Raw genomic sequence first — 13,619 nt, forward strand, 5'->3', positions numbered from 1 at the left:
ATGGAGTTGGGTCGGATATAGTCATGGTATGATACAGTATTTCTTAAAATCTATTTTGACTGGAATTGTGTTTGGTCGTTGTTAATAAGTGCAGTCTTTATTACAGTTCAAAATAGTTTCGGAAAATGCGTTACTCAACAGATTGTGCCGCTTTCCCCTCTTCTTGTAATAATTGCTCAACAAGTCTGTGTTTTTTGTTTTTTGGGGGTGTGCCCTTTTTTTTTGAGCACATACCCCCCAAAAGGTCTGTGCACGGCCCTACTCATGACAGAGAGACACGCGCAGAGAGTGAGAAATACCAACCGTGTGCGCACACACTCACACCGCTCATGGAGACGCTCCAGTCCTCCAGTGACCTGAAGCTGTTACCTCCGCTGGAAAGTGGAATCGGAACTTCGCGGTAAGCAAAGAGGCGAGCCGCAAGCTCACAGAGAAACACAATCAAGCGAACGTTATTGTTGTACCAACTCGGAGACAGGCGACCACAGCTCCACTCTTTATATCTGAGTAGCCTGCATCATCCGCGGATAAATAAAGACCATAGAATAACATTAACGTTCGATAAAGGTAAGTGATGGTCGGTTTTTTCTTAGAGCTATTTTCAACCATACGTATTTTCAGCAACAATACTTATAAGCAGAATCACAAGTTTGTTGTGCGTGCCCTTTTAAGCTCTCCACTGCTTGGCTTGTGTCCAACTGTCCATTCCACAGCATTATCATGAGAGCTTCCCTATACACAAAAGCCATGTACGGAAGCTAAAATAGTTTTTTTAAGAGATTAAAAAAATGCACGTAGAACACAGACGACAATAATCTAAGTATCATTAATTGATAGTATATTGTAGGCTGTAGTTGATCGGTCTGTGATTCATAAATATAAATAAATTGTGTCACTTTTGAAGCCATGTGCAGATTATCATAAATGACACATTATAATGTACTGACATTTAGTTTGGAACATGGCTATTTTCACAACCGAGCTGGCAATGGTCCTTTGGGCAATGGTTATGCGTGATTATGTAATATACCGTGCCATGCCTTAAAACGTTCTGTCGGTAGAGACGCATATTGACAAGAGGGTTTACAAGCTTGAGTGCTATTTCTAGTTTGACATTAGTTTCACATCTGACTGTGAAATGAAAAGACTCATTTGCATGGATTTGAATTGCTCCAGGCAATGAATTGGGCGCTTGCACGCACTCTTCAGGCCAGACTCGCAGGCTACACACAGCCAGATCGCAGGCAACACACAGCCAGAGCGCAGGCCACACACAACCAGATCGCAGGCCACACACAACCAGATCGCAGGCCACACACAACCAGATCGCAGGCCACACACAACCAGATCTCAAGCTACACACAAGTATTGAAGCATCTGTCTGTCATATGGAAAGTTTTTTTTGTAAAAATGTATTCATGTGATACAAATTTCAGAAGTGCAAACTTTGCACCTGTGGTTTTCTGAATAGTACACTATTACCTTTGACCTTTATTTAAAATGGTCTACTTCCTTAAACTTTTTTTTATCCCCATAAGCAACAATAACATGTGCAGAATATGCATAACATATGCATTTGATAAATCAGTTTAGTGTCAGTTTTGAATCTCTGATGTTTTGAGGCCCTAAGACCTGTTCAGCATTGATTAATGATAACTCTAATTTGCAATGCGGTGGACTATGCTACGTGTGTCATTTTCATAGATTTGAATAGATATGGTTTTCCATATTGCCGGGAGCAGGTGAAACTAGCATCACTAGCCTTACACCTTACTTGCCTTTGTATTGTTGGAGGAAAGGAGAAATTAACTGCGTCAAAGGCTCCCTCAAATTGGAGACGTTTAACCTGTCGCTCTCTGGCGACAAGGGTTGGAAAATCAATCAAGGATACTCAGAATAATCATGTTCCTAGTGTGTGTGGCTGAGCCTGAGCCACACACACACACACACACACACACACACACACACACACACACACACACACACACACACACAGTGTGTGAAAAAATACATGCGCACATACATGCACACACAAACACAGACACACGCACATAAACACATGCAAGCTAACTTGAACAGGAAACAAGCAAATTAGTCTTTGTAATATAATAACATTTGAGTTTATTCATGTTATCTATCTGCAAATAGTTTGATCAACGCAACCGTACAGCCTTTCTAATGATGACACCCCCACAGAGAGTTTTAGACGGGGGGTCTTTTGTTTCAATAGAAAATGGCACCAAACACGTATATGCTCCTTTGATCCCCCACTCCAGTTCTTTTTGTTTGTCCCACTCACACCTCGCGGATGAGAAGGGTACGCGCTAACAAGGGCTCTGATGTCGGCAGGGTGTGCTGCATTTGTAATTGGATTATAGTCTAATCACAATAATAAAGTGTGCAATATAAGCGCCATTGCCAGCCCACATTAGTTGGAGAAATTCTCCTTTTAATTCATTGTCTTCTATCACGGAGACACTGTATGAATTATTCCACATTTTGTTACATTACAGCCTTGTTCTAAAATGTATTACGTTGTTTCCCCCCCTCAATCTACATACAATACCCCATAATGACGAAGCAAATATATATATATATATATATTTTGCAAATGTATTAAAAATAAAAATGGAAATATCACATTTACTATTCAGACCCTTTACTCAGTACTTGGTTGAAGCACCTTTGGCAGCGATTACAGCGTCAAGTATTTTTGGGTCTGATGCTACAAGCTTGGCACACCTGTATTTGGGGAGTTTCTCCCATTATTCTCTGCAGATCCTCTCAAGCTCTGTCAGGTTGGATGGGGAGAGTCGCTGCACAGCTATTTTCAGGTCTTTCCAGAGATGTTCGATTGGTTTCAAGTCCGGGCTCTGGCTGGGCCACTCAAGGACATTCAGAGACTTGCCCCAAAGCCACTCCTGCATTTTCTTGGCTGTGTGCTTAGGGTCGTCCTTCTCCCTCGAATGCTCAGTTTGGCCGGGCGGCCAGCTCTAAAAACAATCTCGGTGGTTCCATAACTTATTCCATTTAAGAATGATGGAAGCTACTGTGTTCTTGGGGACCTTCAATGCTGCCCTTCCCTAGATCTGTGCCTCGAGACAATCCTGTCTCTCTACGGACAATTCCGATGACCTCATGGCTTGGTTTTTGCACTGACATGCAATGTCAACTGTGGGACAATAATACAGACAGGTGTGTGCCTTTCCAAATCATGTCCAATCAATTGAATTTACCACAGGTGGACTCCAATCAAGTTGTAGGAACAACTCAAGGATGATCAATGGAAACTTCGAGTCTCATAGCAAAGTGTCTGAATACTTATGTAAATAAGGTATTTCTGTTTTTTATATATATATATATATATATATACATTTGTAAAAATGTCTAAAAACCTGTTTCGCTTTGTTATTATGGGGTATTGTGTGTAGATTGATGAGGAAAACATGTCATTTAATCCATTTTAGAATAAGGCTGTAACGTAACAAAATGTGGAAAAAGTCCAAGGGTCTGAATACTTTCCGAATGCTCTGTATATGCATAAACAAACCAATTAGGGGCCACGGTGAGAATGGCTATGGGTCAATTAGAAGCCAGGATTAGCATGGCCATGGGCCAATTAGAGGCCTGGATTAGAATGGCTATGAGCCAATTAGCGGCCAGGATGAGAATGTCTATAGGCCAGGATGAGAATGTCTATAGGCCTATTAGAAGCCAGGATTAGTATGACAGTGATAGCATGAAGGGGCAGGTTGGGCCATGTGGTGAACATTCTTTCTAGAAGTGCATTCGGCTCTTTAGTCATCACAGTCAGGATATTTGTTTAACGCCCCTTTTGAATAAGAGCTTCGTTGACATGTGGTTGATATTCAGTCATCCCTATTGACATAGTGTTGATTCTTGGCAGAGATCTATGCGCTGACTGAATTGGAATGTCAAGCCAGCTTCTTACTGTAACCTTGATGAGACTATGTTATGTGTGATGAGTTATGCATTTGAATTCTGGGCCTGGTTGATCCTAGGATAGGGGAGCAATGGCTGGGTGCTTGGGGCTGTGTAACAGGTACTGTACATAAACCTGTGGTGCCTTTGATTATGTGGATCTCAGAATCTGTCACTGTTGTGGGCTCGGCTCCTGTCTCAAACACTTATGTCACAGCTGGCTCTCTTGGGCTATAGTACTGCACACGCGCACACACGCACACATACACACACACACACACACACACACACACACACACACACACACACATCCAATTGCCCACTCACCATTCATACCCTCTTGAGTATGGCACTCATTTCCATAAAATATGTCCTGTTTTTGGCCCTTTCCTCCACATAGATCCCTTCCAGCCCCCTATAGACCATCCAATCCACCCCAGTTTGGTCACAACTGACTAACCCTAAGGTTATTCTTTGTTATTAGGACTGGGCAAAACAATAGACACATCCTTACGCTATCAACACCCACTGGCACTTTGGAGTATGGCACTTTTTCATAAAAGACATCTTGATTATTGACCGCCCACCATGTCTCCGTGGCAACAGCTGGGGGGGAGAGAGGGGGGGGGGGTGCAGTAGATTAGTCACCCCACCAAACACACACATGTGCACGCACGTTTACACACAGACACAAACACACACTAGTATTAGGACTGATGATGGCTCTGATGCTTACCAGACGTCCAAACGATCAGATACGATAACCCGGAGCATTAGGAAGCATGGAAAAGAGTGGCTCTGTGTAGTTTGATGGCTGTGAGGATCCCGTGGTGCAATGAGTTTGAACATGGCACTGGTAACAGTGTTAATAAATAGCCCATTGCTGCATGAACTACAGTACACGTTCCGCGTTGAAGTGTTTACTGAAAGCTGCTGCTTTGGACGAAAGCATCTGATTATTAATGGGACTGTGGATCCGTTTTTTTGCCATCATTCAGGTCAAGTGTGGAGAACAGTGTGTGTACACTTTTGTTCCAGCTCAGCTTTAACACACGTGATTCAACTAATCATGTTGTAAAATGGAAGACAACACTTAGCTGATGGGTGGGTTAGTGATGGGCTTGTGTGATGTTTATTCCTGCCCGTCTTCCGGTTTTCTCTTCTCCCTGGCACCTGATTGATCGGTTTACTGTCATCGATTTGCCAATCACTCACTTTCCCATGTCGAAATTGTTAGTAATTGACTAAAAGAATAAGACTGTACTTGTTATCATGTTCACATGTATTTTAGTGAAAGTTTAAAAAAAAATACTATATAAAAAAATGTATAAATAAACATAAAAATAAAACTTTCCTAGGGATGAGGTGGAAGATGGGGTTGTTCTAAAAATGGTCAATTGTATTGTTTTTCATTGATTGTACCGATTGATTGACTCAATGAAAACAATTGTTCACAAAAAAAAATCAGTTTTCCAACCAAAGTAAAAATGTGGAAGTGAATATGAAGAGACTTGTTGGATGTACTATTTGATGAAAGTTCTAAACAAAAGTTATGTTTTTTTCCCAGCTGTTCTCAGTCCCGCTTAGTTTTATGAAATATCTTTATCTTAGATAAAATGCATTGTTTTGAAAGAAACACACACTATGCTAGTGATTTTCCGTTCCTGAAACTAGAACTCAAAAGGGAATAAGGCTACAACTGTTCCCTTATTGTCACCGAAGCAGAACAACTTCATTTTAATGTTGAACATGTTAAACCTGAATTATTTACATTACCAGCAGCAGTTGCATCCTTGTTCCTGGTGTCAGACAGAGTAGGGTGAAGTTCACTGATCTTGGGTCAGTTTAGCATTTCTCCCACTAATGGTTAAGGTTAGGATTGGGGGAGAGGAAGCTGATCCTTGATCTGTACTTAGGGGAAACTTCACCCCGGAGCATGTCAGACATTATGCTCCAACTCACCCCCTCATCTTCTCTATAAAAAGAATGCTCGTTTGAATGAACATTTTTCTTGCCAAGAGTAGAGCAGTGAAGACTGTAGCACAGACTCAGTGGAAAAAGATTAAGTAAAGTATACATCATTTAGACACACAGGGTTCATTTTAGGACACAGCAAAAATCTAAATGGTGTGGTTGAGCTTTGAACTGGCTACCCCCATAGCTCCACCTGCTGTAATGGAGGATATTTCCAAAATGTTAGGTAAACGTTAGGTAACATTCTCATTAAATAATTTAACCTTTATTTAACTATTCAAGTCAGTTAAGAATACATTCTTATTTATAATGACGGCTTACCAAGAGCACAATGTGATATCATTCAGCAGACATTACCTGAACTCAAGCTTTCCCATAACCTTTTGTAAACATTCTTGCAACACATTGCCAATTTGCTGAGAGTATTTTGTTGGTGCATGAGCAGAATCAGGCCCTGTAGCATTCTTTGGCAAATGAGAAATGAAAATACGCAAGTGTACATTGGCTGTGTTTACAAAGGCAGCCCAATTCTGATCTCCACCAATTGGTCTTTTGACCAATCAGATCAGATATTCTTCCAACAGTTAGTCAAAAGATCAGAACTGGGCTGCCTGTGTAAACGCAGCCTTAATGACTGACACAGAAAGGCCCAATTCCAAACCAATCATTCATTACTTGCCCCGGGTTTGTGCTGTCTTGCTATGATGAGACTCACAGCTAAAAACAGAATAGGATAGGAATCAGGAGTATGGTACTAGATAGACTTTCCCAATTACAGTTATTCTTTGGCAGATCAAAAAGGGTCTTAGGTGGTGGGCGTGGCAATGAGCATGCCCCCCCCCCCCCCCCCCATGCTCCCCATGAGCATGATTGGCTGTCATTAAGCTCCATTTTGGCACTGTATTTTTTAGCATTTTCTAAAGCTATTTTCATGCAATTCTACACATTTCTCCATGGAGCTGAGATTTTTTTTCTTCAGCTTCAATGCTAATTTCTTGTAATTCTACACATTTTGCCATGAAGCTGAAATAAAATGTTACAGTTTCAAAGCTAATTTCCTGCAATTTCATACATTTCGCCATGGCTAATGCTGTGTTCTTTTGCTCAAACTGTCGCGCTTTATTTAGGTGATTGTTAGTTCTCAAGGATCATATATAGCAGCATTATATTTTCTACATTATTTGTATCTAGTTAGTGGTTTAAGTTTACACTGAAAGTATTTTTCCATCTCTAAAATAAATGTATGCAACCCGAAGAAAAAAAAACGATTAGAAAAATCCCTGCCAATATTGTTCACGCCTGTTAAACCCTTGGGACTAGTTGTAGGGATGTTTGGTTTGTAACGGGGCCGTACTTTATGGCTTTGTTACTGTACTGAGAAAATGTCCGCCTTTCTTTTTGTTTTGGTTTGGGTGAAGGCGAGGCTTACTGACGGGATGACAGAAGTGATGAACACCTGTGATTCGACGGTGGGAGACTTCACCGTCGGAGGCGCCCCAGCAGACGAGGGCATATCCTTTCAGGTGGGACTAATTCAAACAGACACAAAAAAACTAAAACCAACAACACACACTACAGCACAACATAAGAATCGTGTACATGCACAAACAAATGATGAGCAACACGTGCACACGCACACACACGCACGCACGCACGCACGCACACACACACACACACACACACACACACACACACACACACACACACACACACACACACACACACACACACAGAAACTAGACACACACACACACACACTCCATGTCACTCTCTGATCTCTCTCTTCTCCTCTCTCCTTCCCTGTAGACCCATGACAAGTGCAAATGTCCCTCCATTGCTCTAAACTGACAGCAAGGCTATTTCTGACTGCACCTCCATCACAGCCTCCCCTTTCATCCCCCTCTCATCCTCTGGAAAAAAATCCCATCTGATTTCTGCTAACTTTTTACAGTGAAGACCCAGTGACTTCAAACTCAGTGACTTCAAACTCAGTGACTTCAAAGACGCAGTGACTTCAAAGACGCAGTGACTTCAAAGACCAAGTGACTTCCAAGTGACTTCAAAGACCAAGTGACTTCAAAGACCCAGTGACTTCAAAGACCCAGTAACTTGTATGACCCAGTGACTTCAAAGACCCAGTGACTTGTACGACCCAGTGACTTCAAAGACCCATTGACTTCAAAGACCTAGTGACTTCAAAGACCCATTGACTTGTACGACCCAGTGACTTGTACGACCCAGTGACTTGTACGACCCAGTGACTTCAAAGACCCAGTGACTTGTACGACCCAGTGACTTCAAAGACCCAGTGACTTCAAAGACCCAGTGACTTGTACGACCCAGTGACTTGTACGACCCAGTGACTTCAAAGACCCAGTGACTTGTACGACCCAGTGACTTGTACGACCCAGTGACTTCAAAGACCCAGTGACTTGTATGACCCAGTGACTTCAAAGACCCATTGACTTGTACGACCCAGTGACTTGTACGACCCAGTGACTTCAAAGACCCATTGACTTCAAAGACCCATTGACTTCAAAGGTACCTCCAAAGAACTGGCACTCTTGTGACTCCAAAGTAGAGTAAATGTGTGTCATTACTTTTAGAAGGCCATGTGCATGTAGGGTCTTTATGGATTTGGCTCAATTCATTGTCTAAAGCCAGTGAAATCTCTCAAGTAAGAGATGGCAGCTAATCCAGGGGCAAACTGTTACTTTCTCAGCCAACCAGCTTGCCCCCATGCAGATGCAGGTGTTCCTCGCTGACCCCCCTCTTCCTCCTTCAGTGCAGTGGTGTTATGGAAGTAATCCCCCCCCCCCACACAGTGGTGTTATGGAAGTAATCCCCCCACACAGTGGTGTTATGGAAGTAATCCCCCCACACAGTGGTGTTATGGAAGTAATCTCCCCCCACAGTGGTGTTATGGAAGTAATCCCCCACACAGTGGTGTTATGGAAGTAATCCCCCCACACAGTGGTGTTATGGAAGTAATCCCCCACACAGTGGTGTTATGGAAGTAATCCCCCCACAGTGATGTTATGGAAGTAATCCCCCCACACAGTGGTGTTATGGAAGTAATCCCCCCACCGTGGTGTTATGGAAGTAATACCCCCCCCACACACAGTGGTGTTATGGAAGTAATCCCCCCACACAGTGGTGTTATGGAAGTAATCCTACCCCACACAGTGGTGTTATGGAAGTAATCCCCCCCACCGTGGTGTTATGGAAGTAATCCCCCCACACAGTGGTGTTATGGAAGTAATCCCCCCACACAGTGGTGTTATGGAAGTAATCCCCCCACACAGTGGTGTTATGGAAGTAATCCTACCCCACACAGTGGTGTTATGGAAGTAATCCCCCCACACAGTGGTGTCATGGAAGTAATCCCCCCACACAGTGGTGTTATGGAAGTAATCCCCCCACCGTGGTGTTATGGAAGTAATCCCCCCCACCGTGGTGTTATGGAAGTAACCCCCCCCCGTGGTGTTATGGAAGTAATCCCCCCCCACCGTGGTGTTATGGAAGTAATCCCCTCCCCCACCGTGGTGTTATGGAAGTAATACCCCCCCACACCGTGGTGTTATGGGAGTAATCCCCTCCCCCCACACAGTGGTGTTATGGAAGTAATCCCCCCACAAAGTGGTGTTATGGAAGTAATCCCACCCCACACAGTGGTGTTATGGAAGTAATCCCCCCACACAGTGGTGTTATGGAAGTAATCCCCCCACACAGTGGTGTTATGGAAGTAACCCCCCACACAGTGGTGTTATGGAAGTAATCCCCCCACACAGTGGTGTTATGGAAGTAATCCCCCCACACCGTGGTGTTATGGAAGTAATCCCCCTCCCCACACAGTGGTGTTTTGGAAGTAATCCCCCCACACAGTGGTGTTATGGAAGTAATCCTACCCCACACAGTGGTGTTATGGAAGTAATCCCCCCACACAGTGGTGTTATGGAAGTAATCCCCCCACACAGTGGTGTTATGGAAGTAATCCCCCCACACAGTGGTGTTATGGAAGTAAGCCCCCCACACAGTGGTGTTATGGAAGTAATCCCCCCACACCGTGGTGTTATGGAAGTAATCCCCCCACACAGTGGTGTTATGGAAGTAATCCCCCCCCACACAGTGGTGTTATGGAAGTAATCCCCCCCCCCCCACACAGTGGTGTTATGGAAGTAATCCCCCCCCACACAGTGGTGTTATGGAAGTAATCCCCCCCCCACACAGTGGTGTTATGGAAGTAATCCTACCCCACACAGTGGTCCTATGGAAGTAATCGCGCCTTGCACAAATTGTGTAATACATCCTCTCGTCGGCTCGAGCTCTTCAGAGGCCCGAGATTTTTTAGATAGAAGTGACACTTGCGGCTTGCAGCTAATGCAAAGAGCCTCGTTACCCCGGCATCCATTTCAAAGCTTTAAACACCGTTTTAGACTAGCGGGAAATGTCAATCAGGGGGGGAGGAAGTGGAAAACATAGTTTCCCATTCAAGTCACTAGCCAAATCTCCTTACCTCTCTCACTGAGCATCATCTTGTGGCATGATTAGTCATGCTGTCTTTTCTCTGGAATGTGTTTTGAGCCCTTGGGGACTACTTGGTAAATTACACATTTGTTGGATGCCACAAAACACGAAACTGAGCATATAATCTAGGGTTAACCTGATCCTACTCCATCAATGTCTCAGATGTTACCAACAGGATTGGCTCTACTAGCAATTCAGTGTTGAATTCAGTTCTGTTCAGTACACCCCAACCCTTACCCTGTTTCACAGATTTTCCCCTTATTCTTTGGTTACCCCGACGTGATTGTGTTTCCAGATCTTTCCGGACTCCCACGAGCGGTTCCCCAAACTGTCGAAGCGGCTTCCGTCCATCGTGGTGGAGCCCTCCGAGAGTGGGGAGGTGGAGAGTGGCGAGCTCCGCTGGCCCCCTGATGACCCCAGTTCCCCTGACGACGACTCCGGAGAGGTTGAGGCCCAGGCAGTAGGTGAGAACCACTAAAATCCATTTACAGCCAAGAGATGTGAAAACTAGGAGGGCTCTCCAGGAGACAATAAGAATAGAATCAGTTTATTTTTCTGAAGCAAACTTCAGACAAAAGAGAGGACCTGAGGAACTCTTACTTGCTGTGCCTAATGAAGTTTAGAACATTTTAAAACTATTCAAAAGTATTGAGGTTTGTGATTTGGAATACTGGAAAAGACTAGGAGCTTGTAGGTTGTAGTCAGGGGGGGGGGGAGCCTGTAAGCAAAATGTAGCTATCCAAATGGAATGTATTTAAATATGTGTGTTGGTGGCAGGTGGAGAACAGCCCGAAGATGAAGAGCAAGTTGACAGAATGATGGGAGGAGTTTAAAACGGACTCTCGCAGTGCTGGCACCATTCCAGCCGTTCACAGTGAGTTTCTCTATGATGGACAGCAGCAAGGAGGAGGGAGGGTCTTCAGGCTAAACCCTTAATTAATAGAACCGCCAACACATTGGTAGACCTCCACACTACTTGGTGGGGCCGAGTCCTGCACAATTGTCTTAAATAGCTCTTACGTGCCAAACCTTAGTGGGTAGCTTGCTACTGTAAATCAATTGTTGCTTGTTTTACTTTTATGTTTCACAATGCCATTTTTATTAAGTTACACCCCTTTCAGAGTTTATCTGTGATCTGAAGATATTGGAATTAAAGACAGGAACGCCTCGGTATATAAAATGTTAATGTATCTGGCTATCTTAGACCAAAGTCTAGAACACTGTACTCTTATGAAAACTGTATGTATACTGTAGATATACAGATTTACACAGTGAGCTTGGAAGAGGAGAATTCATCATTGTATAGCTGTCAGCTTCTGCTCAAATGCATGTTATTATCTATTAGTCCTTATTACAGTTTTGTTTTCCTTTCAAACAACAGGATTTGAAGCATCATTGTATTACAAAGCACATGTACTTGAAAAATCATAATTTTCACATTACTAGTTTTATTATTTAATATTTTGCCCAATTTCATAGCGTGTCTGGGATTGTTTTTGTTCATTAAACTTATAAACGCAACATGGAAAGTGTTGGTCCCATGTTTCATGAGCTGAAATAAAAGATCCCAGAAATTCCATACGCTCAAAAAGGTTATTTCTCTCATATTTTGTTTACATCTCTGTTAGTGAACATTTCTGCTTTGCCAAGATAATCCATCCACCTGACAGGTGTGGCATATCAAGGAGCTCATTAAACAGAATGATCTTTACACAGGTGCACCTAGTGCTGGGGAAAATAAAAGGCCGCTCTAGAATGTTCAGTTTTGTCACACGACACAATGCCACAGACGTCTTAAGTTTTGAGGGAGCGTGCAATTGGCATGCTAGATGCAGGAATGTCCACCAGAACTGTTGCCAGAGAATTCAATGTTCATTTCTATACCATAAACTACACATGCACAACGTTGTTTTAAAACATTTGGCAGTACGTCCAACAAGCCTGACGACCGCAGACCACGTGTAACCACGCCAGCCCAGGACCTCCACATCCACAGACCACGTGTAACCACGCCAGCCCAGGACCTCCACATCCACAGACCACGTGTAACCATGCCAGCCCAGGACCTCCACATCCACAGACCACGTGTAACCACGCCAGCCCAGGACCTCCACATCCACAGACCACGTGTAACCACGCCAGCCCAGGATCTCCACATCCACAGACCACGTGTAACCACGCCAGCCCAGGACCTCCACATCCACAGACCACGTGTAACCACGCCAGCCCAGGATCTCCACATCCAGCTTCTTCTCCTGCGGGATCATCTGAGACCAGCCACCCAGACAGCTGATGAAACTGAGGAGTGTTCGCTCCCTAGTGGGTGGGCCTGGCTCCTTGGCCTCGGTGGGCCTATGCCCTCCCAGGTCCACCCATGGCTGCACCCCTGCCCAGTCATGTGATATCCATAGATTACGGCCTAATGAATTTATTTCAATTGACAGATTTCCTTATATGAACTGTAACTCAGTAAAATCATTGAAATAGTTGCATGTTGCGTTTATATATTTTTTCAGTATAGTTTGGAGTCTGATATAATGGTTACATTTCAAGAATTCACACAAAAACGTCTCGCCCACACCCTTTAAAATGCAGTGCAACACATGCACAAACGTAGATACCAAAGCACTTTAGATACCGAAGCGGTGTTTTTATTTTCTCAACGCATAAGAACTGTATAAACGTTCTATGGGAGTGCACATTTATTTTGTATTGTTTTCAAATATTGAATTCATTTCCCTCTCTAATTACAATTGGATATTTTTCAAACATTTTGAAACAGTTTATCATCCCACTTATTCACTGTATCACATGTAAATGTGTGGGATATTAACCTATTACAGCACATTAGCTAAAACACATTAGCCTGGGTATATGCTGTAGCTACTGTACACTAAACCAGAATTGACCATTCATGTCTACTTAGTCTTTTCATGTCTACTTAGTCTTTTCATGTCTACTTAGTCTTTTCATGTCTACTTAGTCTTTTCATGTCTACTTAGTCTTTTCATGTCTACTTAGTATTTTCATGTCTACTTAGTCTTTTCATGTCTACTTAGAGTCTTTTGACTTGTCATAGCTGGTTTTTAACCAAGATTCCACTTATGACAACTGACATGTGAACCTTCCAGAATGCTCCACTTATGACAACTGACATGCGCACCTTCCAGAATACC

The 13,619-nt window shown here is 43.4% G+C and overlaps 1 protein-coding gene across 2 annotated transcripts; it reads left to right on the forward strand.

The window, feature by feature from the left end:
- Window positions 1–259: 259 nt before the first annotated feature.
- On the forward strand, window positions 260–12,020 carry LOC115126143 (protein LBH-like). 2 transcript variants are annotated; one of them, XM_029655744.2, is made up of 4 exons: window positions 260–400; window positions 7,335–7,439; window positions 10,739–10,907; window positions 11,221–12,020. In XM_029655744.2, the coding sequence occupies exons 2-4, from the start codon at window positions 7,353–7,355 to the stop codon at window positions 11,274–11,276; spliced, it is 312 nt and encodes a 103-aa protein (XP_029511604.1). In that variant the 5' UTR covers window positions 260–400; window positions 7,335–7,352; the 3' UTR covers window positions 11,277–12,020. The 2 variants fall into 2 exon arrangements, with proteins under 2 accessions (XP_029511604.1, XP_029511603.1); XM_029655743.2 differs by having other exon boundaries at window positions 262–567.
- Window positions 12,021–13,619: the final 1,599 nt, after the last annotated feature.

This window comes from Oncorhynchus nerka, linkage group LG24 (genome assembly GCF_034236695.1).
Source record: "Oncorhynchus nerka isolate Pitt River linkage group LG24, Oner_Uvic_2.0, whole genome shotgun sequence".
Classification (NCBI taxonomy): Eukaryota; Metazoa; Chordata; class Actinopteri; order Salmoniformes; family Salmonidae; genus Oncorhynchus; species Oncorhynchus nerka.